At 37.5% G+C, this 26,388-nt stretch overlaps 2 protein-coding genes across 11 annotated transcripts in view; one reads left to right on the top strand and one right to left on the bottom strand.

Annotated features, from left to right (window-relative positions):
- Positions 1-26,388, top strand: part of LOC145940774 (uncharacterized) — a 225,604-nt gene that overhangs the window by 151,563 nt on the left and 47,653 nt on the right. For all 5 annotated transcript variants that reach the window (XM_083046295.1, XM_083046296.1, XM_083046300.1 and 2 more), the window contains 2 exons: positions 1,885-2,041; positions 2,137-2,179. In XM_083046295.1, the coding sequence (XP_082902421.1) occupies positions 1,885-2,041; positions 2,137-2,179 (200 nt within the window). The remainder of the gene's footprint in view (positions 1-1,884; positions 2,042-2,136; positions 2,180-26,388) is intronic.
- Mdr49 (Multi drug resistance 49) overlaps positions 21,645-26,388 on the bottom strand; it is a 56,648-nt gene continuing 51,904 nt past the window's right edge. For all 6 annotated transcript variants that reach the window (XM_083046254.1, XM_083046250.1, XM_083046251.1 and 3 more), the window contains one exon: positions 21,645-25,017. In XM_083046254.1, coding sequence (XP_082902380.1) covers positions 24,814-25,017 — 204 coding nt within the window. In that variant the 3' untranslated portion in view covers positions 21,645-24,813. The remainder of the gene's footprint in view (positions 25,018-26,388) is intronic.

Consider the following 26,388-nt stretch of genomic DNA (forward strand, 5'->3'; position numbering starts at 1 on the left):
AACCGCGAAATGAAAATTTTATCGACGCATCGAGCCGTCCGGCGAAATCTCTCGGTATTACTTAATAACTACGATCGATCGATCGATCGAAGGGAACGAGGCGGGACGGAGGCGGGCCTGCATTAGAAAAATGAAAGGCTCCCCTTTGGCAACTCCGATCGTTCTTCCGGTCGTGACCAATGTGACTTATTATCGACAGAAGTTGAGAGGAAGCAACACAGAATATCTATCGACAGCTCCGAATAAAATTCGCTTGCAATAAAAGCCGTTTTTCCTGTTATCTTGTCCGCCCGAAGTCTCGTACCTTCAATGACTCCGTAACTAATTAAATGTTTCTTTAATACTTTTTCCTCTCTTATACTCTCTTTCTCCGCAAGAAGTTCGTTCGTTCACTAATGCATCGAAGAATACATTCGCGCAAATCCCTTGCATTTCGCTCTGGTATACGAGATTCGAATGTAAAGTCCGTATAACGGAGGCAGGTATCGTTCCCGGGAGGAACATATGCGTTCCGAAATCGACGAACGTAAAAACACGCGCGTGTCCCGATGCTTTATGCATTCGCGCCGCGCCGCGGCAGGAAAGTGACCGTGCTGTGGTTTATGCAGTCGTAGGCGAACGCTTGAAAAACGCATAAATATTCGCCGGCATGTGCACATACGGGGGAGGATATATACGTGCCCTCGTAAGACCAAAAGTGCCGTGTTGGCACGGCGATTTTGAATTCTCTTATCCCGGCGACCACTCTTATCTCGTGGTGCATGGTCGGAAGGATTTGGATTTACGAAGTTTAAAACATTTTGCGCTTTCGCGCAATAATATGAATTACGCATCTGCAAAATATCGAGATTCTTTAGTATAATTTTCGTAATACTAGAACAACACAAACGCGCGCCATTCTTCGGTTTTATGTTAAAAAGAAATGATATTTGAAAAAAAATAATATAAAGTTTGTTTAAACTCGATTAATATTTTTTCACAGAAATTAGCTATTAAAGCGTTAATTTGCAAATTAAATTTTAAAATAATATGTTAAAAAATTAAAATAGTAATATATTGTAAATAATATGTTATAATATCTTATTCTTGATTATAATATTTTTTGACAGAAATCAGCTGATAACTGTCAAAAATATTAATTGAGTGTAAAGTATTATACCATATTATTGAAAACATATTATATTATTTTAGTTTGCGCTTTAATCAGCTGATTTCTGTCAAAAATATTAATAAAGCATAAATTTGCTAATTAAATATTTTAGCTTACATATTTATATTTATATTGTGTATGTTATAATTTGCCAATTAAATTTTAAAATAATAATATTGTAAAAGTTATAAAACAGTAATATGTTGTAAATAATATGTTATAATACCTTATTCTCGATTAATATTTTTTCTTTCTAAAGCTATATCTTTTCGAACGAATCTCCTTCGAGTTTTAATTAATTATTATTAAGTCATGTATATAGTATCGCGCGCGCGCTATTAGAATGAAGTTGCCGATGTTTGTAGAATAGCGGCCATTACCGAAACGCCGCGCGAGTATCAGGCAGTTAGAGCTGCGTCCCGCTGTGATTAATTAGTAAGCATAATCGTTAGAAATGATTTCTAATCTTTGTATTGTAATATTTATCAATCGCATATCATAATTTCAACGTTAATATGTAGTCGTAATTGTTCGAAACGTATATTTCACGAAAAATTGGATGCAAAATCTCTTGCCAACATAACCCAACTTAATCTGTTTTCGCGCGCGCGAATGTGTTGCGACCCGTGGATATATCTATCGTTAATTCTAGCTTGAATATTTATATTGTGTATGTTATAATGCGAAATAATAAGATTATTCTAATATATGTATATGTATTTTATTTGTTACAGGTAGCAGTGCGGTTCACGCATCGTGTCGGGAGTGCCGTGTAAAGTGTCGGATAATCGTAATTATTCGTATTTTCGCGAGTGTCGTGAGTGCTACCATGGACCAAGAGAGGAGGAGGAGGCCCGGGGAGGCATCAGGCGACAGCGGAGCAACTGCGAGGTATGCGAAATAAAACATTTCTTCTAAACTGCATTGTTTATGAGATATTCGACACACATATATGTATAAACATAATTTGAATATTTTGTTTTCAGATCAATGTGCTGTGTACTACAACTCTGGCTATTGCACGTATCGGTGAGTGAGAAATTGTTTATTTTATAACATTTCTGTTGCGGTAATAGGGGTGTATATAATATGTATAAAAATATTAAAATATGTTTTAAATAATATGTTATGATATTTTATCTGCGATTAATATTTTTTGACAAAAATCAGCTGATAATTGTCAAAAATATTAATTAAATTTAAAATATTATAACATCTCTTTCTAAAAAAAAGCATGTTAAGTCGATTCTCGCGAGTATTGTTGCATTTTTTTCGCAATGCTGATTGACTGTTTCGATTTGCATTGTGCGTTATATTCGTAACATCGAGAGGCTGTCATCGCGAGGAGTTAGTAGTTTAACAGTTTGTTCAAAATAAAATTAAATAAAATAATATGTTTGAAATAATATGTTATAATACTTTATCCGCGATTAATATTTTTTGAAAGAAATCAGCTGATAACTGTCAAAAATATTAATCGAGTATAAAGTATTATAACATATTATTTAAAACTAATATTATTATTTTATTTAATTTTATTTTGAACAAACTGTCAAACTGCTAACCCTCGCGATTACAGTCTCTCGATGCTACGAATATAACGCACAATGCTTCTTGACAGCCAATGAGCATCGTGGGAAAGCGACAACAATAAACTTCGATATATCGACTTTACATATCTTTTTTAGAAAAAAAAAAAAAACAGATAAAAAAAATTTTTTACAAGTTTTTGTAATTTTGATAAGATCAACGATAAGCGGTGTTACCGAACTAGGATCCGTATTTTCCGCGGAATAAATTTTTGATGCGACATGTAATTCTATATCAATAAGTTTCAAGTTGATTTTTGATCGTAAGATATGCTCCAAGTTTGTGTCGCAAAAATCAATTCGATCGTTTCTGCGTGATATATCCGAACAAACAAGCGAGCAAAACAGGGAACTCTGGGATTCTGCGAAATTTGATGGAATTTTCTTCTCAGACGATGAAACGAAAAATATAAAAGTAAAGAAAGAAGAAATAATAAAAAAATAGGATCTTACTTTTATAAGAGTAAATAATTTTTATATCAAAAAAATTATTCTACGTTTGACAAGCTATGGATAGGATGATAAATGATATGGGACATATATTACGTTATATAAATGCGGTTTTATATATATAGCAATATTGCTCATGCAACGAAAGTGGCCCTCGCGAATTTCCGCATTTACAAAAGTGAAGAATGTCTTCCCAAGTGAACGCGCAATAATTCTTCGCATACAGAAGAATACTTCCATCCGCGTCGTTCTTTACTACTGTAGCATAAATCTGCCTGACGCAATGTGCAGATACGTTATTGCTAATATGTAAATATACCAGTAACGTGTATGAGTGTGTGTGTTTGAGTTTACGGTAAATCAGAAATTGACTCTGTAATCTGGATTCTTTAAAATTTACAAGAACGAGGATACAAAATGAAAATCGATCGTTAACGTTATTTTATGATCAGCTGTATGTCATTTATGATCAACAATAGTTTCGTTTTCGAAAATGTCGATATCAAAAGTTTCTGAAATACCTTTTATTTTAAGGATTTGAGAAAAGAGATTTCAAATATTTGTCGTAATAAGTGAAACTTGAAAAATCTGGTGCGAGAAATTCGATCGTAGCAAAAATTCCGTGCACAAACGTAAACCCGTTGCTGTACAATTCTACATTGTACAAACGATATCGTCTCAGCTAAGAGTTAGGAAAGGAAACGAATGAACAGAAGTAAAAGGAACGAACTCTCGGCCTTCAGAAAATTCCGTTTTGCTAGACACTTTTTCGCACGCGTCGTCGAGAGAAGTCGTAGAGGAAAATTTTAAAATTCACCGTCTCGTAAAATCCCTCCCTTCGTTAATTCAAAGGAAAATTTTGTATCTGCCAGAAGAGAGGTCAAACTGGTGGAGTTAATAGAATAAAATGCATAGTAGCAGCTCAGTTCGTGTTTACTTTGCGCGTTCTCAATTCTTTATAAAATGTCCAAACCTTTTAAAAAGAAAATAATTATATGACAATTAATAACAGAAAATCAAGATAAATACAGAAAGAAATTACGTTAGATAGAAAAATTTGTTAATAGTCGATTGACATAAATGCAGCATTGTCTGGTAAAAGTTCAAGTAGTTTCGGTAAATGACATGGTTTACTTTATCTCCGCTTTCGCGCGTCCGACTTCGCATCTCTCGGAAACGCTGCCCCATTTAGGACTCTTCCCTCTCTCGATAGTGTATCCTCGAACGTCGTTGTGGTGGAAAACCTCGTCGACACATCACGCGGAAAGCTCGCGAACGTGCAGAAACGCCGAAAACACCCTGGCGTATCGAGCTGCGACCGAGTTGCCAAGAAATTGCGCTCTTCGAGTTTATATTGGCGGATCCATCTTTTTCTTCCTCTCTCTCCCTCTCTCTCGAGCTGTCGCGTACATCGTCCGCGACAATGGCGAGAGGCGGTACGTACATACATACGTTCGTCGCGCGCCGTCTGGAACAATATAGCGACGGGTTTCGATAAAGCTCGGACGGAGAAAGGGGCTAGAACGCGCTCCGACAAGTGCTTTTAGGAAGATCGACGCCCTCGACGAGCTTTTTCGCCATCGAACGCGATTAATCGTTGACGGGTAACCGTCGCGATTTACGCTCGCGATATAATGAAACACGATGAATGATTGAACAACCTGTAAAACTGTAACAAAGCTGCGGTTTTCGCGAGGCTCGCGTTATTATTTTTGTATAAGCATTGTGTATTTTTATATGGAAAAGTGGCACAAAATGTCAGATTTTTTTTATCATTATTTTCGCTCTACTTTTATTAGAATATGTGGAACAAAATGCACACAGGTGATATACATATGCAGTACCATACCGGGTATATTAGTATTAGTATGTCTGTTTTTATATACGATAATATATTTTTAAACAGCCAAAGACATTATTGTGCGCCCGAAACACGGACGAATTTATTTTTCAGTAAAAATACAGCGTACTTGGACAAATCAGGAGTTAGTAGTGTCGCGAAATATTATTTAACTATTTTGAAATTGTGTTCGCGAAAAGTTCGCGCAGAAACAATTCTTAAAAAATTCAGATTTTTCCCTCATCGGAATAAAGGCACGGCGGTGAAAGGTTTAACCAAATTGAAATACGATACGCATAATCCACGTATCGATAATCCTAGGGAATATTCAATGCGGTCCTATATATACATCGATGCAACAATCTATAAAATTCAAAGTATACGTGACTCCGGTGGCACAATCGAAGGTGGCGGATGAACTGTTCTACAGTATCGTCCCGGGAGAGGCCGGAGGGAGCAGTGCACACATATACAAAGCGAAATCCATATTCACGCGAGAAAATACAACGGGACGCGCCCATAGGAAATTTTTACGAGCGTGCAGTCCGCGTGATTTTTCCCTTGTGCGACCTTTCACGTCGGCAGTACGTCAAAGCGCGCATGAAAACTGTCGTGAAAACACGCCGAGTGTTTTCTAGTAAATAATATCTCTCCCCCTCCTACCTAGGAGGGACAGCATTGCTATATCCACGAAAATACGCGCGTGCGGGGACGGAGAATAATCCAACACGAATAATATTTCTAAAATTTGATCGTTCGCACGGTGATTTTCACTCTGATCCCGGGTTCGGTTTAAACCGATTATTTCATCATCATCCCGGAACCGGAGATATAATCCTATATGCAGCGAATTTAATAGACTTTAATTATTCCCGTATATCTCGGCGCTTCAAACTCTCTCCTCTCTCTCGCTGCTTTCACGACGTGTCTGAGAATTCTTTTTTAATCGCGCGAATAAAGGTACTACGCGCAATTAATTAGGTGAAGGAGGATTTCGTACCGGTTTCCAGTATACCGGTATAACACGGTCGCGTTCGACGATAAAATGCGATCGCGGTAATTAATTGAGAGAGTACTTCTCGTTCGGATCTCACGTTGGAGAATTTATCGGAAAACGGGCAAAAAAATTCCTCTTTCCGCGTCTAAAGAAATTTTTCCCTTCATTTGATCGCAGCTACTGCATACTCTCTCTCTCTCATTGAACGTCTAAACGCTTCCCAAAAATCCAATTAGCTTTTCCACGACGATTTAGAATCTTTTTCTCACTGCCAATGAAAAAAAGTGAATTACTAAGTTGTTGCGTTAGAAATTTCAAATTTCGAAAGTTTTAGTTTTATTAGAATTTTGTGAAACGTTCTTGAAATATTAAACATTTTCTTATAAAAAAGTATTACATATTATGTCAGAAAAGCGACATAACTCTCTACAAAAATGGGCTTTAATTTTTCTGAAATGTTTGTTTTTTGATCTATAGTAAACGTAAAAGAACTGAAAGAGTAATTTTTACTACATTCAGAAATAATTATATTAATATGAAAAAAATTGATAAATTACTGTTGATGTGTATTAAATCGCGTGCAAAAAAATATTATCGTATAGAAAATATCTCTGGAATATTGATTGGAAAATATATACACTTTTGATTTTTAATCTTCTTTACAGTTTTTTAAAATACTTTTCACATTTAATTAAAATAAGATCACATCCAAAATAAAATATTAAGTTTTTCCAACTATGTACTTTGTTTTTTTGAAAGTCACTGAAAAATGGTTGAAAAACTGACATTTCATACGCGGCGATTTAATACACAGAAGCGAATCTCGAGTCCGCGCAAAACTAGGAACCAATTTTACGAATACGTATACGATCCTACGAGAGAAGGGCAAAGTGGCAAAAATGTAACTCCCCGGAGTCCACTATGCGTTTCTGCTTTAAGACGGCTCCCTCGCGTAGGGTGGCTTAGTGAAAAAGTAGTGCCGGAATAAATCCAGCGGATTATCCACCGCGCGGATGTCCTGATTCTGCCTGCCTAAGACCAGCTCAGATCCCTCTATCTTTTCATCCCTTTGCTGGTCAGTGGCGTCAGAAGGATGGATATTACGACCGACGGGAAGAGGAATGGATTTCGCAGCACGCAGCGGAAAAAGAATTCGGTCGGACAATTTTACAAGCGTTGGCGGAATTCGTGCGACGAGGATGCCAAACGTCCTCATATTTTCGCTTGAATGTCATAACGTTACATTTTACAAAGTGCGAATGTAAGAGAAAAAAAAATGTACATAGTGTCTCAAAATTTCTGGATGCCTTTTTAACAGCAGATTCACTGATCAATCCGCAGTTGCTTTTTTCTTATCGAAAATGTCAAGGGAGGACATTATTTTTTGTAAGTTTATTTTTTTTGTATATATTTGTATAATTAAGTTTTAAAATTAAAATTTTATTAAAATGTACTCTACTTGAAATTCATTGGAAAATATAATTTTGTTAACTTTTTAACTCCACAAAATATAGTTTGCGAAACTCTTTTTTCAATCGCTTGTAAATAGGAAACTATTGATGCCTCGACATTTTTGTTAAGCAAACATCATCTCCAAATTGATCAGAGAATCTGCGTAGTGAAAGGATATTTTTTTGAGATACTGTAAATACATATATATTCACTAACTGGACGCGCGCGTTTTTAATATTTTATTTTTTACTTTATTCTTGCGTGCGCTTTGGCTTTTATGCTGTAACGGTAGTAGATGGATTTTGTGCGAACAACTATAAAGATCGAACCAAATTCCACATTGTTACGTCAGCGCGAAAACTCGTGCGAGCGTGTTATCTGATCTTCTTTTCTCTCGCTACTTTGCCCGATCTCTCTCTCTCCGCCTGCCTCTTTATCTCGAACATCAGTCTCTTTCCTAGGAACATATTTTTCTATTTGATCACCGTCGTCTACCGTCGATTTTATTTTTCGACCTTACTTCCGCGCGCACTCTCGAGATTCTGCAGTGGAACTCTCTCACAAGTTGCGCCGCTTTTACCCGAAGTCTCTCTCTCCTCTTTCTTCGGTATAATTTTCTTTCGCCGTTTTGCCGGAATGTAATGCACTCTCGTTAAATGGAAGCATTATTGTCGTCGCACAGTTTATATACTTCTTGTAAACGTCGCATTTTATTATCCGCGCCACTTTCGTGAAATCCCGCGCGCGCAAACACAAATGCGCTTCCGTTGTATTTAGGGAGAGATACAGTGGTAAATGCGTATCGTGTGGTCAGCCATTCTTATTAAACGTCCAGACACTAAGACGGTATAAATCTCTCCCACACACGGGCTTCTTCTTTTATTAATATCTGAATTACAGCTTGCCTTTTTTCTCGGTTACACGGTCTCTCATTACGTTAAAACGTTCTTTCGCTCGTCCGTCAATTTTTTCATTTTTGAGGATCTCCAATTCTCTGCTTACACTCCGCTTCGCCGCAATTATTTTTGTCTTTACACACATTTTCGTTTTAACATTTTTACTCAAATTTCGTTGAATTTTCCATAAAAGATCTATTCTCGGAGTAAGCTTGACTCAACTTTATGTGTTCGATAATAATAGATCCGTTACGTTTTTCATCACGACGGAAAGGAATTCTTTTTCTAAACACTTCTACGAATTTTACCGACCCAATTCAGATTGATAAATCATGACACGTATATATATACATCTTCCTCATTCCGACTCAGCGCGGGATAACGGGGAACGAAAGAAAACTGCAAAATCAGCGTGCAACGGTGCTACCACAGAAAGTCGCTGATTTATTTGTTTACCGACCGGCGCCGCGCCCCAACCGCGAAACCGAGCCGAAATTCTCGCGGACGGGCCTCGGAAGAGAGAGGCGGGAGAAGAGGGGAAACGCGCGTTATTATTCCGCCTGGGACAACTTTCTTGACACTTCGGAAAGTTTCTCAATGGCTCGAACGAGTCGTCCGATTTCGCCGCGGATTCCGCGGAGATGACATTTCGATATCGCCGTCCATTTTTTCGCGGTCGAATCCTCCTCCGGTATGCTCGAACATTGTAAAATCGCGGGTTATCGAGTCGCGGTGCGAGGAATTTCATTTTAGCATTCCCGATTTATTGCTACATGATCGTAACCCAGTTTCCAGCGATACTTCCTATTTTCCGCAAGGGAGATTTCCTGTTTCCTGTGTAACAAGTATACGCATAACAGCTATTGCATTAATTCGATAGAGAAAAAAATATTTACGTGTGCGATAGCGCGTGCAGAAGAATAAAATAAAAAATAAAATGTTGAAAGCGTACGATTCCACTTTACTAGTATATATTTACACAGTGTCTCGAAAAAATATTCTTTTGACAGCAGATTCTCTGATCAATTTGGAGATGATATTTGCTTAACAAAAATTTCGAGGTGTCAATAGTTCCCTATTTACAAGCGATTGAAAAAGAAGAGTTTTTCGTAAATTCTGTTTTGTTAAGGATTAAAAAATTAACAAAACTATTTTTTCAATTAATTTCAAATAAAAGTATACTTTAATAATTATAATTTTAAAACTTAATTATACAAATATATGAAAAAATTAATTTTATCAAAAATAATCTCTTGACATTTTTGCTAAAAAAAAAATCGCTTCCAGTTTAGTCGGCGAATTTGCTGTTTTTTCCTGCCTCTCCCGTAATTCGAGGAATTTTTTTACCGAGCACTGTGCCGAAATATATATATATTTTTTTCTTTCGTTTGTGGATTATTTCTCACAAACTTTTATTAATGCTTTAAAATATCAGAGAGAATCGAACCACCACTATACACACTACACTATAATAATTTAGAATTTCGCTACACAAACGTTGCACTGTACGCTATGCAAATCCATTACCGTGTGACTTGACACACGCCAAATGCGGATATGGCAACAGACAGTGGCGAGCGAAAACATAAACGAGCCGCATCGTTTTCGGGGGTTGAGAGGTGCGATGGCGAAGTAATCCCGGATCGAACGCGACGGGGGGGACGGAAGCTCGGCGTCGCCGGTTAAAAGCGTCGGATGACCCACATAGACGTCGCGTTATGAAATAACACCGAGGGATATTTTCCTTGTTGCGCGGAACGGAAGTTCGCGCTCGCGTGTCTCCAGAGATGACGTAGTCGGACGAATGTGAAAACGCAGCTTAAATACATTTCCCGTGCAAAGCTCCCGTCTACTTATATATCTGTGCTTTTAACGGGGATTCGCATTAGAGGTACGGGAGGGAGCAGAGGAAGCGGAAGGAAGAGACACGGGGCGGACGCGCGGATGGGGCGAGAAACGCGGATGATGAGGGTGATGGTCTCGGGTAGGAAAAGGTATAGGAGGTGAAACGAGCGGAGAAAATGAAAGCGCATGGCGACTTCGTCCCTTGCTTTTCCCGTGGCAAATCGCACTTAGCGGCACTGGCTGCCGCCAGTAATTCAATTAATTGACGAGCAATTTAACGGGCGAACGGACGGACGCCGAGCAGGTGGGAAAACTTTGCGCTGCGAATTAACCCCCGCGGTATCCGCGATTGTGTCGATCGGTCTTTCTAAGCGGATAACGCGATTTTAAGTCGCGAACAAGCGACCCGAACAAATTTGCGGGAGGGACGAGATGAGAGGGGAGAGAAGAAGAGGTAGGCAAAATGCCTCGTCGCTAATTTTGTGTGTACCTTCCATTTTTGCTAACTACCCGCTCGCACTTCTGCGAAGGTACGCAACGATAAAAGTTTATTTTTATTAAACAATCGCGTGGCTAATGAGGGCGACAAAATTAGCTTAGCGAATATATATCAGATATATCCCGAGTGAAGAGAGGAAATTGTGAGGATATATATCATATATAAGAATGAAGTCTTTTATAAACTGCCTTTTAGCGTAGATACATGTCTGCAGATATATGTTACTTGAACGGAAATCGATTACGCGAATTTTCGATATAGAGGGCTCGCTGAAGACCGATGATGGATATATATCAAGCTCGTCGATAACCCGGCCCAATTAAATTTCCTTCGATGCGTCGACAAATGCATTACGATTTGCGGCCATTTCCATTATTAGTGATGACTTCCATTTGCGCTTCCAATTTTGCTATCGATATGCGCGCCGTAATAGATCATTCCGTTTGTCATTTTGTCGGAAGACGCGAGATATCGAAATAAATTTCCAAAATCTTGATACATTTTTACGAAGGCGCGAGGTACATCCGGAGATTTGGCTCGATAACTCGACTCGAATGAATTCCGAACGAAATCTGTATTTGTATCAAAAATGACGTAATCGTTCGCGCAATCACCTCCATTCCTTTTCGCGGAGAAGTTTGCAATTCCAAGATAGGTCCTGGAATTTAAGCGAGAGGAACTTTTGCCAACTCGACCGTACTCGGCGCTCCATGAAATTTCGTTACCTCGGGAAAATGTTTTCGTCCCGGGTATCGAGGAGACCTATTATTCAAGCTGGCGAAGATATTAACCCACTTACCCGTCCGGAATCAAAACAATTGCGTGTTGCGCAATAACTGGCGCGTCGTAACTCGTTGCAGTTTCAATTAGCCCGAAACGCAATCAATCTGCATAATGCACGTGTAATTGTGCCGTCGTCTCTCTGGACGCAAACGAGGAGGTAATAAATTAAGCGGTTCTTTCTCGCGAAACCTCGCGTCCTCCTAAAACCGGATACTTTCTAGATGTTTTTGAATTTATTCGCAGAAATAATTCAGGTCATTCGGCTCTCGGACGGAGAGGTTTACGTCGCCTCGAGCGTAATTGTACGATTAATTTCGCAAATCTGACGGACGTTTAGCTCGCAGCGAGCCGGTAGTTGCACGGCGAGGATTTTGCCAGCCTCGTAGGGTAAGATAGTAATCGAATTCAGGAAGTTGAGCTTACCGCTCTCACGAAATATCCAGGCATCGGTGAAGGCAGGCGCGTTTTCCATTTCGAGATCAACCCGGGGCCAAGTTTTCTCTCTCAGTCTTTCTTATATATCCATTGCTCGTTTAAAAAATTAACGCTAATTGACGGAATATGAAAAAGCGCGCTCCTGTAAAGGGAACGAACCACATCCGAACATTTTCATTAGTCGGACGGAGGGCAGAGGGAAGGGAGTTAACGGCGAGCCGCAAAACTGGTTTTCGTTATGTTTTACTCACTTGGCGTTCCTCCAGAGAAATCCCGGGATTTCTTCGGCGAATCTTCATCACGCGCAGCTTTCGTCTTGCTTCCTCTCCGTCAATCGTCGCCCGGCTCCTTTTCTTCATTTCACGGACGATTACGGTGGAGTGTATTCTCGCGTAAGAACATCGATTGCTGCTGGCGAACATTTAGTAAAGCTTTAAGCATCGTTTATGTTACGTTGTATTTTTTTTATTAAAGTTTCTTCAATTATGAATATTCCTTTAAATGTATAATCGCACGTACTATAACTCCCAACCTAAATTTTGTTTTGGTTAAGCTGATTTTAATTGACATTATTGCTGTATATGCCGGAATATATATATGCGTATTTCTTAATATAGTTTGAGCTTAATGTTGTTAAGCAATGAGGTACATTACAGAGCACAGAGATCCTTACACCGCCCATTCTATTATGCAGAGGGCGACATAAATTATTCACGTGTATTTTAGTCACCCTTTACTGGCAAGCTCTTACTAATAACTTGTGCTGGACATTAATTAATCGCAACAAAATTAATTAAAATAAACGCACATTTGCATATAGTCGACCGTCATGTTAATTAATATTATTCTAACATGCTATCTAATTAATTTAATTTATAATGTATTCATCAATGTGCGTTTGTATCAATTTAATATAATATCATTTCGAGAAATTGTCATTCTTTTTCATCAATAATAATTAATAATTATAAATTGAACATTATGATTAAAATATTTAAGTTCTATGCTTCAAATTAAATACATAAATGATTTTTAACATTCTCTGAGAATATATCGAAACATTTAATGTTCTTTTTTTTTTTCAACATCACATATATATTTTAAAAATTTTAGAAGCAGGATGTTTCTTATATTTCATGAAATGAGTTTAATTCGGTTTGACCAAAAATGGAGCTCTCTTCTTTGAAATTCATATATATTTCACTCGGAATACATTATATATTTTTACACATCCCTTCTTTTTTCCCAAGCTTATTTCAAGCGCAAAAGTTTTTCATATTTTCATATAAAGGAAGACGTATCAGGGAGGTATTGGACTAAAATGCGTCCCATTTCTTGACGAGAGAGGATCGTTATCGCGACTCTGGAAATATTTTAGGCGAGGAGCGCGCACAGCGATCTTCCCTCCCTCCCCCTCTTGGAACATACGCGGAGAATTTCAATCTCGCGTAGTAGACGCGCCCGGAAGTCGCCAACGTTGTTCAACTTCGGCGTTGCTCGGTCGGCGACGCGATCATGCTACGCGTGCTGGAAACAATAGTCGACGAAACCTTTGAAAGTTTCCGTCCCGGGATAGGTAGAGATCGGGCCGACCTCCTCTCACCTTTGACAACTTGGACAGTTAATTTAACGTACAGAGGCCCCGCGTCCGCATTTATTGGATTGTGCCGCATATATTCGTTATATATTGGGCTTGCCGCGATACTTGCCGGGTCCCTCGCGAGATCTCCGAAATTCGCGCGACAATTACACAGGGAGAGAACTCTCTCTCTTCGTGGCGCGCCATTGTTACGGCGTTACGGAAATATCGCGCCGAGTTGGTGTGTCGCATCGCGTATTGGAATTCCGTTCGGAATGCGTGTCTCTGCTCCTCTCTCCGGCTCCGGGGGATGTTTCTCCTACGTAGTAGTATAGTCGTATCGTCGGCGTGGAAATCGCGTGTACGGCTTCACGAGTCGCGAATGCCAACGTGTTCCAGAAACACGTCTCGTATACATAGTCCGATAGTAACTTCGTGTACACGCTGGTATAACGATTGTAGATTGTGCATATTCCTATTAACTATTACATATACGTGTGTACGTGCGCATTCGCGTGTTACTCTTAATATTATCGTTAGTATCGTAATTAAGTCACGCAATTCGCGTTTCAAAGTCTAATGTGTCTTTAACGTGACGCGGGGATAAAAATCGGGGTGAAAATATAGCGAACGGAGTAAACGTGACGGTAATGATAAAATTGGCGGTTGTTGTAAAATGTAAATGAAAAAGTAATAACTACGTAACTTGTTGGAAATATGTATTGTTTGAACATTAATTTATCGAATAATAAATCAAATCGTAATGTAGATTATTCGCAAGATGCATTGAGGCATTAAATTTACAGGATATATTTGTTACGGCAAGATAAACAAATATGTTCGATTGACGATAATTCAAGCTTCTGTAAACCGCGGGGGCGTTTTGACGAATTGATTTTTACATTACGCGATAAGTTCAATCAGTTCGTCGTTAATCATCAATATCATTAGTGCTTGATTAGTGAAATAAAATACATACATTTCATAGTACGCGACTTGCATTCGATTGCGTGCAATTATTTCACGATAATTACCGTCCGTTTCACGCATCCATATTACGCTTTATGGCATACAAAATCTAATGATGAGAATCGTGACGGAGAGGCGGCATTAATCGGCCGTACTTTTCTGAAATAGATAAAATTATTAACATCGTTTATCATATTTCGATGTTTATAATCCTCGTAGTCGGGTGCATTCGCGATCGATGTATTCTCTGGCAGCGTTGAAATCCGTCAATTTAAATTCGACTATTGTCCCGTTCGTTGAATGCTATTAATTAGCGACGGCGGTGCTTTTGAACAAAAATATCAATTAATTATTGCGGACAAGGTTTTTATTATTAAATTTTTCGACGTACTGAACGTTGTTTAATTTTTAAAACAACGCGCATTTAAAGATTTTATTAAAACGATTTTATTTAGATTTTATTTGAATTATATATATATATGTGTGTATATATATATATATGGCAAAAAATATATATAAGGCAAAAATAATATTAAATATATATATATATATATATAAGGCAAAATAGATTATATATATATAATTTATTTTATCAATTAATTTTTGAAACTCACAATTTACTTTTATTTATGTAAAAGCAAACAACATTCAAGTGTTTGCCTCGTGTTTCTACGTTATTATTTTGTGAAACATGAATCCCACGCGATATCTTTGCTTCGCACGTAGCGCACCAATTACAATTGCAACTATTAGTTGCGTGCATTTCCCGTTTTCCACGAGCAAATTACACGGATAATACCAATAAGATTATAGAAGATATAAGAAATACAAAAAGATAACGACCCACATTGTCGTAGCACGCGAGGAATATAAAAGATCCGTTTCGCGAAAAAGTAGGAAAAATTTCAAGAAAGGGAATGTTGAAGAGAAAATATCGCGTGAGAGATAAGTCCTGTAGAAGATTCAACTATCGGTCGACGCGTTCATTAAAATTAGAGTGCCATTAAGGGAGCACCGTTGTCTATGTACATGTTCGTGTACTCGTGCCTGCATCGTGAGGTGCAGCGTGACGCAAATATAACGGCGGAAATACGTGAGACAACAGCGTTGCATACATACACATAGCTTTACAATGCGGGCGGGTTCCGCAGGCAAAATCGGATTTCCGATCGACAGCGAAATAAATAACTCATCGTCGGATCTATTCTCCGATAGATCTGTCGCTCGGAAGTATCTTCGATGCTTTAAACGAATCGTGAACCGTCCGTTCTTACTTTCTTGGCTTCTCGGGAGAATCTCGGATAATTTATTTCTACGCGTCACGAATCAGTCGATTGAATTATAAGAAAGAAATTTTGAACTCTTCAATAAATTATAAGTAAATAATATAAAATAATTTTCTCTGCACAACTATAACTTCAGTTTTAAGAAAATAATCAATATTTTTGAGACAAAGCAAAGGGTACATTTTGCAATTTGTATAAAATCTTTATCTATTTATATGGATTGCTATATTTATAATCACAATGTTAGATTATTATTCGATATCTCGATACTGAAAGACTCTCTATCACAATTGTATAAAACGGAAAAATCATTATAGTAAATATGTAAAATGTCCTAACAATATATTGAATCTTTCTCAGTATAATTATTGTTATGTTATGTTATGTTATTACATCAAATGTATCATCTACAAATTAATTTATCGTGTTTGATTGACAAGAGAATTTTCGCAGACCAATATGTTCAAACGCACATCCTGTTAATTATTACAATCAATTAGAGGAGTTATAATAACAACAATATGCTCCATCAGTTAATAAAATATGAAATATCGACATCTTTGACGCGGAAATTTTTATCCGAGATCATATTCTATTATCTTCATTTTTATGCACTATTATGTTTTTATTACTTATGTGTTTTCGTATAGTAAAATAATAAAATTGACGGTTAAAAATACGAGCGTAAATCATAAAATAATTTCAATAATTAAATTTTACAAAAGATCACCAGGAAATAAAATTGACTTAAATGCACGTAAATAATTTACGTTGTGACGTGTTCGATCCGATGAGGGAAAAAGTGTCACAGCATCTTTTTGCATATGTCGTTCCCTCCAGGAGGATCGGGACAACCGGGGCGTACCAACGTCCTTCAGCTCGAACCGAAGAATTACGAGCTCGTTTCCGGCTAGCGATGTAAGCTCATAAATTTACGTTGCACCCGGCGGTGGGATCTCGTATGCAATTTCCATCAGGCTCGTCTCCTTCTTCGGCATGCTCGTGCCGGCGATGATTCAATGAATTTTTGCCCTTATCCACACACGCATGTGGCAGACGTGTACTTTAGACATATATTTTCGCCACGATATATAAACGGTGATATCAATAAGTGCATCATAAAATTGTCAAAGTTATCGGTACGCTCCTGTATCTTCCTTCGCGTCGTATTTTTCTTGCCCTTCTTTCTGCGCGACATATAGAGATCGCAATAAGCGTCGCGAAACCGTACGACGGAATCTGATTATAAATTCGAATTCGTCACCGCATGTGGGGAATCGATATCATGATAACGAAAATCTGTCCGTTTCCCAGAGATACGTCGTTACGACAGCTCGATACCGCAGCCGTGATTCAAGAGCCCTCGCTTTCGAATGCGCGTTGAAATATTTACGACATTCCAGCCAGTTCGTTTGTTATTGCATTGCCTATGTCGGCGAGTAAAATATGTTCGGTTCTTCAATATTATAAATTTGAAATTTCTAATATGATATAAAAATATTGATTTAATATAACGCTGTATATAGATGCATATTTTTTGTCACATTTTATTAGATAAGTTACTATAACCGTAGGAATGTACGAAGAATTTTTTCACGCTGAGTATAAACGCTTAAATAAAATTATTGGACAAGCGATAAAAAGGAAGAAAACTTCTCCTCTCCTCAAAGTATCAAAAATATCGGAAAATTCGTTTGAAATCAGAGTTTCCTGAATTATCTTCCTTTTAAATTTTTCAATGACCACATCGTCACTTTCGCCGAATAGAAAATGCCGGAAAAAGAAAAAAAAATTGTATGAGGCGTGTGGTTGGATGGCCAAGATTTTCATCGGAATTGCGATATTGGATAGACTGGACGTGAGATATATAGACAACCGGATATCCACAGGCGGAAGATCTCGGGCGATTCTGGATCTATCGCGACAGAAATCCGAGTTATGAAAAGTCTCGCGGTACGGTTTCGCCATTGAGAAAACGCGTCGGAGGATAAAAGTATCTTACGGCGTGGCAGCAAAGCCGCTCTAAAGTCGCCAAGTTAAACGAAAATCCGTAAGGCTGATTCAGTCGCGACGTTGAAAACGCAATACCTCCGCCCCGCCGTCTCGTAGGTTTGTTCAGGAAAAACATTTTCGCGACAACTTCGCACACACCAAATATTGACATTATTCATGATCGATGTTCAAGACTTTCTATATGCGAAATTACAGCTTGCATTTTTATATTATTAAGTAAATGCCACGTCAATTCGAGAAAGCATTTCGTTTTAAATGGGATACGCACGACGGATTTGCTGCGCAATCCTTTTACGCTTACTTTTTTTAAATTATATTTGCTAAGTATAAATGTATAAAAAATGGTATATTTAATATGTCTAGCAGCACAGACTTTTTCTGAAATGTAATCCATTACGCATAATATTTTTTTCATGAATAACAATGAATAACAATTAATATATGAGAAGCATATGAAAAGTAAAATTCACATTCTATCAATTAATTTTTAAATAATATATGATTTCGAGCTCAAAGATGCCGTTCGTATCTGTGTGTCAAAATAGATAATAGTGGTAATAAATGAATTAATTAATGAATATTTAATTTAGATGTACAATTATTTTGCTTAGCGAATATGGTATAATTGACAAGAAATAAGATATTTGCATGGGTTGAAGAAAATGATCTCGCTGTAAATTATTTCGTCATTACGACGAATCAACGAGGCTAGGTAGGTTGCTGGTCGCATGGCTAGCATCCCGCATGAATATCGCACCTGTGCTACTGCTAAACGCAGTACGTACGAAACGCAGACGATACATGCCGCGACTACGGAATCCCTGCCTTGCAATTTATGCTGATTTATATGCGCGACGGCTTGCACACAGAAGGAACTTACATACAACGGTGCTCTCAACCCGCGGTTGTTTCGTCTCTATCTTCCTCTTCCTCTCCTTCTCTTTATCTCTCTCTATATATGAATATATTGATTTATTTGTATATTGTTTTTTCTAATTATATATCACTTATACATTATGATATTTTCTCGCGCGAGGTTGGTTAGATTCTTGTGAAAACTAACACCGTCCATTAACGAATTATTGTCGAACTTCGTTTTTTTCACCATTTACCTCTTTTATACGAAACATTAAATAACGCCAGTATTTTTATCAGATTTGTTTTCCTCTCGTTTTACACGTCGAAGTATGCATTCATGAAAAAAACAATCTCGCCTGAGCTCTCATGAAAAATACCTCTATGATGTGGAAAAAAAATTCATAAACACCGATGGTAGTATTGTATTTTTTATTAACTCCATTCTCTCACATGTATTGTTTTTCGCCGGTTTTCTTACTAGGGGGAAGTGTTTTTCGCTGTTTTCTCCTTTGCTAAAAGCGAGGAAGAACTCTCGTGCCGTTAAATAATCTTTAATGATGATAAAGTTGTCACACACGTTTACGCGGTTCCAACGATAAGTAGTGAAAATAGGTTGGTCCACTCGTATCTTCGTTCTGCCGGAGATAGAGGATATCTGTTTACACGATCCCTTCTTCGGTCCCGCTTATTCAAACGCGTCTGCACCCCCGGCGACCATTCCTCGACCGTCATTTCTACGCCATCCACCTAGTTGGCACGATCCCCTGTTTCCTGTGAAACGCTCGGACCAGTTCGCCCGGTACATACGACAAAGGACGACGTTCCTCACTGAATGCTAATTGACACCCAACCACAACGCGACCCGTGCTAAATTCTGTCCCAAAATTTCGTCTGCGTCGTGCTGCTAAGCATTATTATTAGCTCAATGTCGCGCAGTATTAGCCTTGCTGCCAATTTGTCGAATTAATATAGGTCCTCTGAGCAGGAATTATTAACGAAAAAGATAATTATAATTTTTAAAGCAGAATGATTATTTTTTATTTTAATATATTATTTTATGTGTTAATGACATAAAAATTTATGCATATATAATATCAAGCTTATATCTTTCCGCTTTTGCAACGGCTGATAGTAAAGCTATTGCAGATATAACAATTGATTCTAAAGATTGTAAATATATATACTTTGGAGACTTTATTAGTTTATGATCCTGAAAACAATAGTATAATTTTTTTATATTAAAGAAAATTGGTGATTTTTCAAAATAAAATTAGGTAATAATTGAACACTCTTAAATAATAAATAGACAATTGTAAATAATTAATTAATAATCTTACGAATTTTTGTAAAGAAAGATCACAATGTCTTGAGATGTGAAATTTTATTCTGAGTGTTTTGTACTTTTAAAACTAGATGCAAGATTTTATAAATGCAAATCAAAATATTATAGTAAAGAATAAAGCAAACAAACATGGTAACATTCTGTATTGAAATTTTCATTATTAAATTGGACAAATTATTATTCCAAAGTTACCGTATTAAATTTTAAATGTCAAAGGTGATCAGAGAATAGCACAATTAATAGCTTAATATCTTAGTTATACTGCGAAATTATTTGTCTCTTTGTAATATTAAATAATATTAAATTGTAGTATACAATTTCCGCGCACAGTGAGATGGTCAGATTTATCAGCCGGCAATTTAGTAATTAATATGTCGTTATTAATTAAATTGTATATTACTAACCAATGTGTGTTAACGCACATTCGGTCCAAAATAAAATAAACCGTTATTTGATATACTTTGTAAATAAATTTTAATTTACTTTGTATCAATTTAACTTTGGATTAACGTGAAATAAAATGGACCGAATGTGTGATCACGAACATCATTGTTGCGATTTATTTCCCTACGGCATTTGCAACATCAGCTGAAGTTTGCTTAAAACTCCATCGTCCATTGCAGTCACCGCAGAGTCCCGTAACTTTGCAAATTTACCCTAGCTTTGAAGAACTCTCCCCTTTTCTCTCCTTCTTTCCATACCTGCCCCTCGAGTCGAACCGTCGTCCGTTGAACTTGGTATTCACTTCTTGTCCGTTCGCCAGCTATCTTTGCCTATTCTTCCCGAATCCTTAAACCTCCTATAGCTTCCTTCAATTCTTTGACAGTGGTGATAACATAGATATGCTCGTTTTTCTTTCCATTTCCGCGCAAGAGTTTACAGACTTTTTTTATGACAGGCGAATTTTATAGAGGATGTCGTTGAAATAAAAAATGTCGAGTTTCGAACCCCAAGGGAAATGATAATCGAAGGGATACGATAATTGAATTTCTGATGAATTTTATCTCGAAATGTTACTGATGTTCGAAGTGTAATATGATGAAAGGAGGGAGAGGGGGGAGAAAACTCTCATTAATCGGTAATTTGCCTCATTCATATTCCTCCCCTTTCTCATATTGACATAGATATTCATGATATAAATAAAGATGTGATAAAAATAAGTTTAGTAATATAAGTATTCTTACGACGCGACGGAAGAGCGATAGACGACGAGATAAAGATATATTTTCTTTGTCACGTAATATATTTTTTGCGCCAAGTATGTATACTGCGATATAAAAAGTTATGACTGCCTCTCGAAGTAAAAAACGCTATTTAAGATTTATCCGATAATTTATCTTATCGTAAAGAATTATTATTTGTCAGAGGGAAGCTCTTTAATTTTTTAAAGTTTTTAAATGTTCTCGTTAGATTTTCCAATTAAATATAATTAGGTATTTTCCATAAAATTTTTTCTGTTGATTCCGAGTTTGTCGCGGAATTATAAAGGATGAGCCAGCCATGTCCATTACATTCTTTACAAACGTCATTTCCATGATTAATTAATACTTTCTCGAACAATAATGCTGGAGCAGAATGTTGGAGAAAGAAAAAAACGTCAGCAAATATAATAGAAGAAAGGAATTAATGTAATTATAGATTGCGTTTTTTCCGCCCTATCATTCTTTCCGCTATATCATTCTTTATTATTATGTTACAATCATATTTCTCTTTTTACAAAAACTGTAGTATTTCACCCTCCACATCAATATCATGTTGTAAGTACACAGTTCGGCATGCAGATCTAATCGCTAATCGATCGCTCGTGTAAATTACGCTAATTTTCGAGTTTTTTTATAGATCCAAACGAGAATTTATCTTCGTTCGTTGTAAATTAGTACAAGATCTTTATTCTTAAGTTCTGTCCTTAATTGATGGCCGCAATATTAAATATAAATAACGACAATCGATCAAAAAAGAATTACGAGATGTATCTTGTCGTCTTTTCCGATTCAACCATTTTTTTGGTGAACGAGAGAGAGAGAGAGAGAACAATATTATTAATTATTTCTTAAAGTATAATTAATAATATATGTTTCATTATATATAATTTATTATTTATAATTTTAAATGATTATTTATAATTTTAAATGATTATCCGTATCGATTTAAAGTGAATTTAATTATTTATTGGCCGAATTTAAGAACCACATTTAGTTATTAATTATTTAAGTTTGATTTTTTATATTCTATAGAAATTGATTATATTTTTTTTGTAAATATGTCAAAAGAATAGTTAAATTCGCTTTAAATCGATACAAATTTTTCTACGGAATTTCTCTCGAAAGTATTAATAAAATTAATGAATGTTCGATCTCTACAATTAACAGTTATCATTTCGATGAATTGTACCTCGGATGTATCTCGATTAGTATAAAACAGTCGCTCTTTTACATTCAACCGCGACGGTGTTTGCGTAGTATTATCTCTTGGTAAATGAATCGCGACGACGTTTTACACACGACACAGTTCCCTTAAGCCGAGAGCGCAAATTCTGAAAAATCGATCTTTTTTACACGCACTCCCTTCGCCGTCGAATGTATTATATCATCGCTAAATCCGATAAGCCTCCGCATGTCGGCGAATCTCATTTTAAGGCTAAAGGAGAGAGAAGGCACGAAACATATGTATATATCGGTATAGAATATAATCGCGAGATGATTCAGTCGCGAGGTGTAATTTACGAGAAATGTATGGCGAGTCGTAATTTACAAAAGTGCGTTTGAAAAGTCAATTGCCGTTCAGTTGCGAGAATCGTCGATTGTTTTGCGATTATCGATTTTCGTTTCGCGCAGGGGGAAGTCGTTTCGACGTACATACAAAGGAAACCAGGATTCTTATTAGACTCCGAATCGTCTTCTCTCGTAAATATACGATTTCCTATTCCATTTTATTTATTCCCCACCGTATACACATAACCGTTATTGCGGTAATAAATTTCGGTTTATTCATACACGAGCATTACTTTACATAATTTTCTTCGATCGAATTCAGCACATGCTCGCAGATACGTATATTTGTCTTTCCCCCCCGGCGAAGAAGAGTATTTTTTCCTTGGACGTAAATAAATGTGCCAAAAATGTATCCTTTTTTCATCGTCTCTTTGTTATATCTTCTTCGTAACGTGACGGCGCTAAATTAACATCTAATTATTAAGGCACCGGTGAATAGAAGCCGACGACGATTTATCACGTCCTCGTGGTATATACGAAATTTTGTCTCGCGGGTGAATTCGTTAGATTTTACGGGTATATGTATATATCCGAATGAGAGGAAGAAATTTCTCTCTCTTTCTCTTTCCGCGCGAGGGGATAGAGATGAACATTTGAATTTTTCAGATAAAAGAGAAGAAATGAAGAAACGCGTGAGAAGGTCTCCCACGAATTACACACTATTCTGAGAGAGATATTTATATATTTTTCATATTATATTGTTAGAGCGCCACGAAATTACGAGGACGGGGAAATACTTTTACGCCATGCCGTTCCATTCCAGCTTCGAACACCTGTCACCATTTGTACGCCTTGTTACACGAATTACGTCCCGCAAACCAATCGATTCGACGTTATTCCATCTATCTAATCTTAGTGGGATGCGAGGGACGTAGATCGATAACATTAATTACGCTAATTGTCTATTGATGCTGCCTCGTACCGACTTTCGTCCAATAATACAGCTCAGGTTGTCGTAGCGAATTGTATCAGTAAACAATTGAGTTCTTTGAGAGAGTAACAATATCGAAGGGACTCTTTTTGCTCAACCGATTGAATTTTTTTTTTTCTGGCAAAAAGATAGTCAAATTTTCCAGCACTCATCGCGAAGCATGAAGATCGTAAGAGCTTCGCGTACGTGGGTATGTGTATGCACGTGTGCGTGTACGTGAGAAATATTATCACCTGAGAAAGCGCTACGGAGAAAAGTCGACGCATACGAATGACGTGGCGGGGCGCAGAAATGGTAAAGTTTATTACGTCGTCTGCCATTACGGATAATGTCTCGTTTCGCTACGTCTAAAAAGATGTATCCTTACGTAGATTACGCAAAGTACGTTGCCTAACGAAGTGACGCGACCGTCGCGAGAAGCAATACACAATTTCGATAAAGAAGCACTTTAGTCTACTCAGCCGCAAATATTTTGTACAGAATTAGGGAAGAAGAAGCGATAAGTACGAGTAAGAATGATATAGAGAAAAAGAGATGAAATCGACATCAAGACGAGAATTTATTGTCCAGGGTATACAAATCATAAAATTTAATAAAATTTGTAAATATTATACAAATTTCATATTTCTCAAGAAATTTCGACATTATTATCGTAAAATCTATTTCTATTCATGCTCTCATTGATCTGTATATGTAAATGAATCAATGGAAGATGAATGGGGAAACTATCATTACAGTTCGATATAGGATCATTCAATATCCCCGTATCACTAGTTAAAGAAATCGATTTGAGAGACGCAAAGAATGGTATAGAAGTAAAATGTCAAATATAAATCGATACTCGATTCGCGATACTGATTTCGCCACAAGGACGGATCGGCGATAGAAAGTAAAATCTGTCTCGTCCGACACGTCCATCCTTTCGAATGTTTAGCTATCGCTAGTGATATATCTCAACGATTCTTCCGGCGATAGTCCGGCGACCATTCGCTTTCCCCTTTGCGGAACAAAAGTCTCGCGCTTTCTTCCGCGGGTTTTCGAATTGAATTACTTCTCGTCTCCAAATGGAACACCATCGACGGGCGAATCGCGCGCGATGAAAGGAAAAAGCGGTAATCTGTTCTCCCTTTACTGTACGGAAGCTTCCTGGCGATCGTGCAAGTGAGCGTAGAGGCCATCAGCTGACATCAGGTCGTCGTGGGTGCCCATCTCGGCCACGGTGCCACGGTCCAGCACGCAGATCACGTCGGCGTTTCTTATGGTGGCCAGACGGTGGGCGATGGTGATGCACGTTCTACCCTGCATGGCTTTGTCCAGGGCCGCCTGCACGATCTGCGCGCAGAAAATAGACGGATAAAGGCGATGGCGGGGACTCTCTCTCTCGGGAACGGGATCGTAAGCGCGCGACGACGGAAATGAAAACGTTAAACGACCGTCGTTAAGTCGACTATTACATCTTCGCCTTATACATCTTAATCATCGAAGACGGAGTTTTTATACGCCCGTTACGTGTTGCGAGGAATATTACAACCGGTGCGCGAGTTGTCGCGCTCGCGTAAAATTGTTTGAATAACTGCTACTTAAAAAAATGTTCTGTTTTTTTAATACAAACTTTTATACGTGTATTGGAATTTTTTCCAGAGATATATTTCAGAGAGATATACTCTGCGATGAGTTTTGAGAGATTAATTAAAATCCTTCTCTTTGAATTTTTTCTACTTATCTAATCTACATCCGATTGTCGAAAAATTATTAACTGTTTATGCCATTGATATTCAAAACAGCGTAATATAAATGTTAACTTAAACGTATACTGCGTCATACATTGCATATGTATGATGCCGATTCGTTACACGGAGCGAAACGTCACGCGGTAGTGAAAGAGTTAAAAACAATTAACATTAATAATACAACGTCGCGCGTGTGTGTCTCTTGTGTTTCCCGGAGAGTAATATAAATTATTTTCCTCGGTACACTTTCCAAAATTAATTTCGTAAAACGTGAAACAAAATTAATACAGAGCGGCCAGTGTTAATGCGAAGCGCAGCTGAAATCGAGGGAGCTAATCGAACGTATAAACACTTTTCCGTTTCACGGATCGACAATGCACGAAAAGAGGGATGATGGCGCACACGTGTATTATGCTTCCGAGAGGGAGAGTCCGGGGGGTGCAAAACAATGTTGCCGTGAAATTCATTTTGTCGCGACGAGCCGTTTCCCGACCGGAGGAGCGTAACAACTGCTTGCTCGTAAAACCAGGAATTTCCGATTGTTAGCGCCGATAATATCGTCAATGCCGTTGCAGCCGGTAATTTCAACACAGAGACGAGAGGAAATATTTTTAAAAAATAAATATTTACCTGGTATGTTGCCGGAGATCTTCTCGCGGGATTATCGCGGTCTTTCCCTTTTACGGAAATCGAAAAATCGAGAATAAGAAGATGCGATTGCGCGATTATGCAATTTGCATCATACCCCAATATTATCGAGTTTCATCAAAAATTACCCACATCAGTTTTTATCGAAAATGATTAATGTTAAATATATATATATATATATATATTTTAATAAAATAATCATAATTATAATTATCATAATTACCAAGGCGCATTTATAGCTGCTTAATATAATAATACATCGCAAGCGCGTATTATTTCGCCGCATATTATTGATCATTTGATTCGCTCTTTCTCCGATACTTTT

Source organism: Prenolepis imparis, unplaced genomic scaffold, assembly GCF_030444845.1.
Source record: "Prenolepis imparis isolate NDT839.2.m4 unplaced genomic scaffold, iyPreImpa1.0 SCAF_9, whole genome shotgun sequence".
In the NCBI taxonomy this organism is placed as follows: domain Eukaryota; kingdom Metazoa; phylum Arthropoda; class Insecta; order Hymenoptera; family Formicidae; genus Prenolepis; species Prenolepis imparis.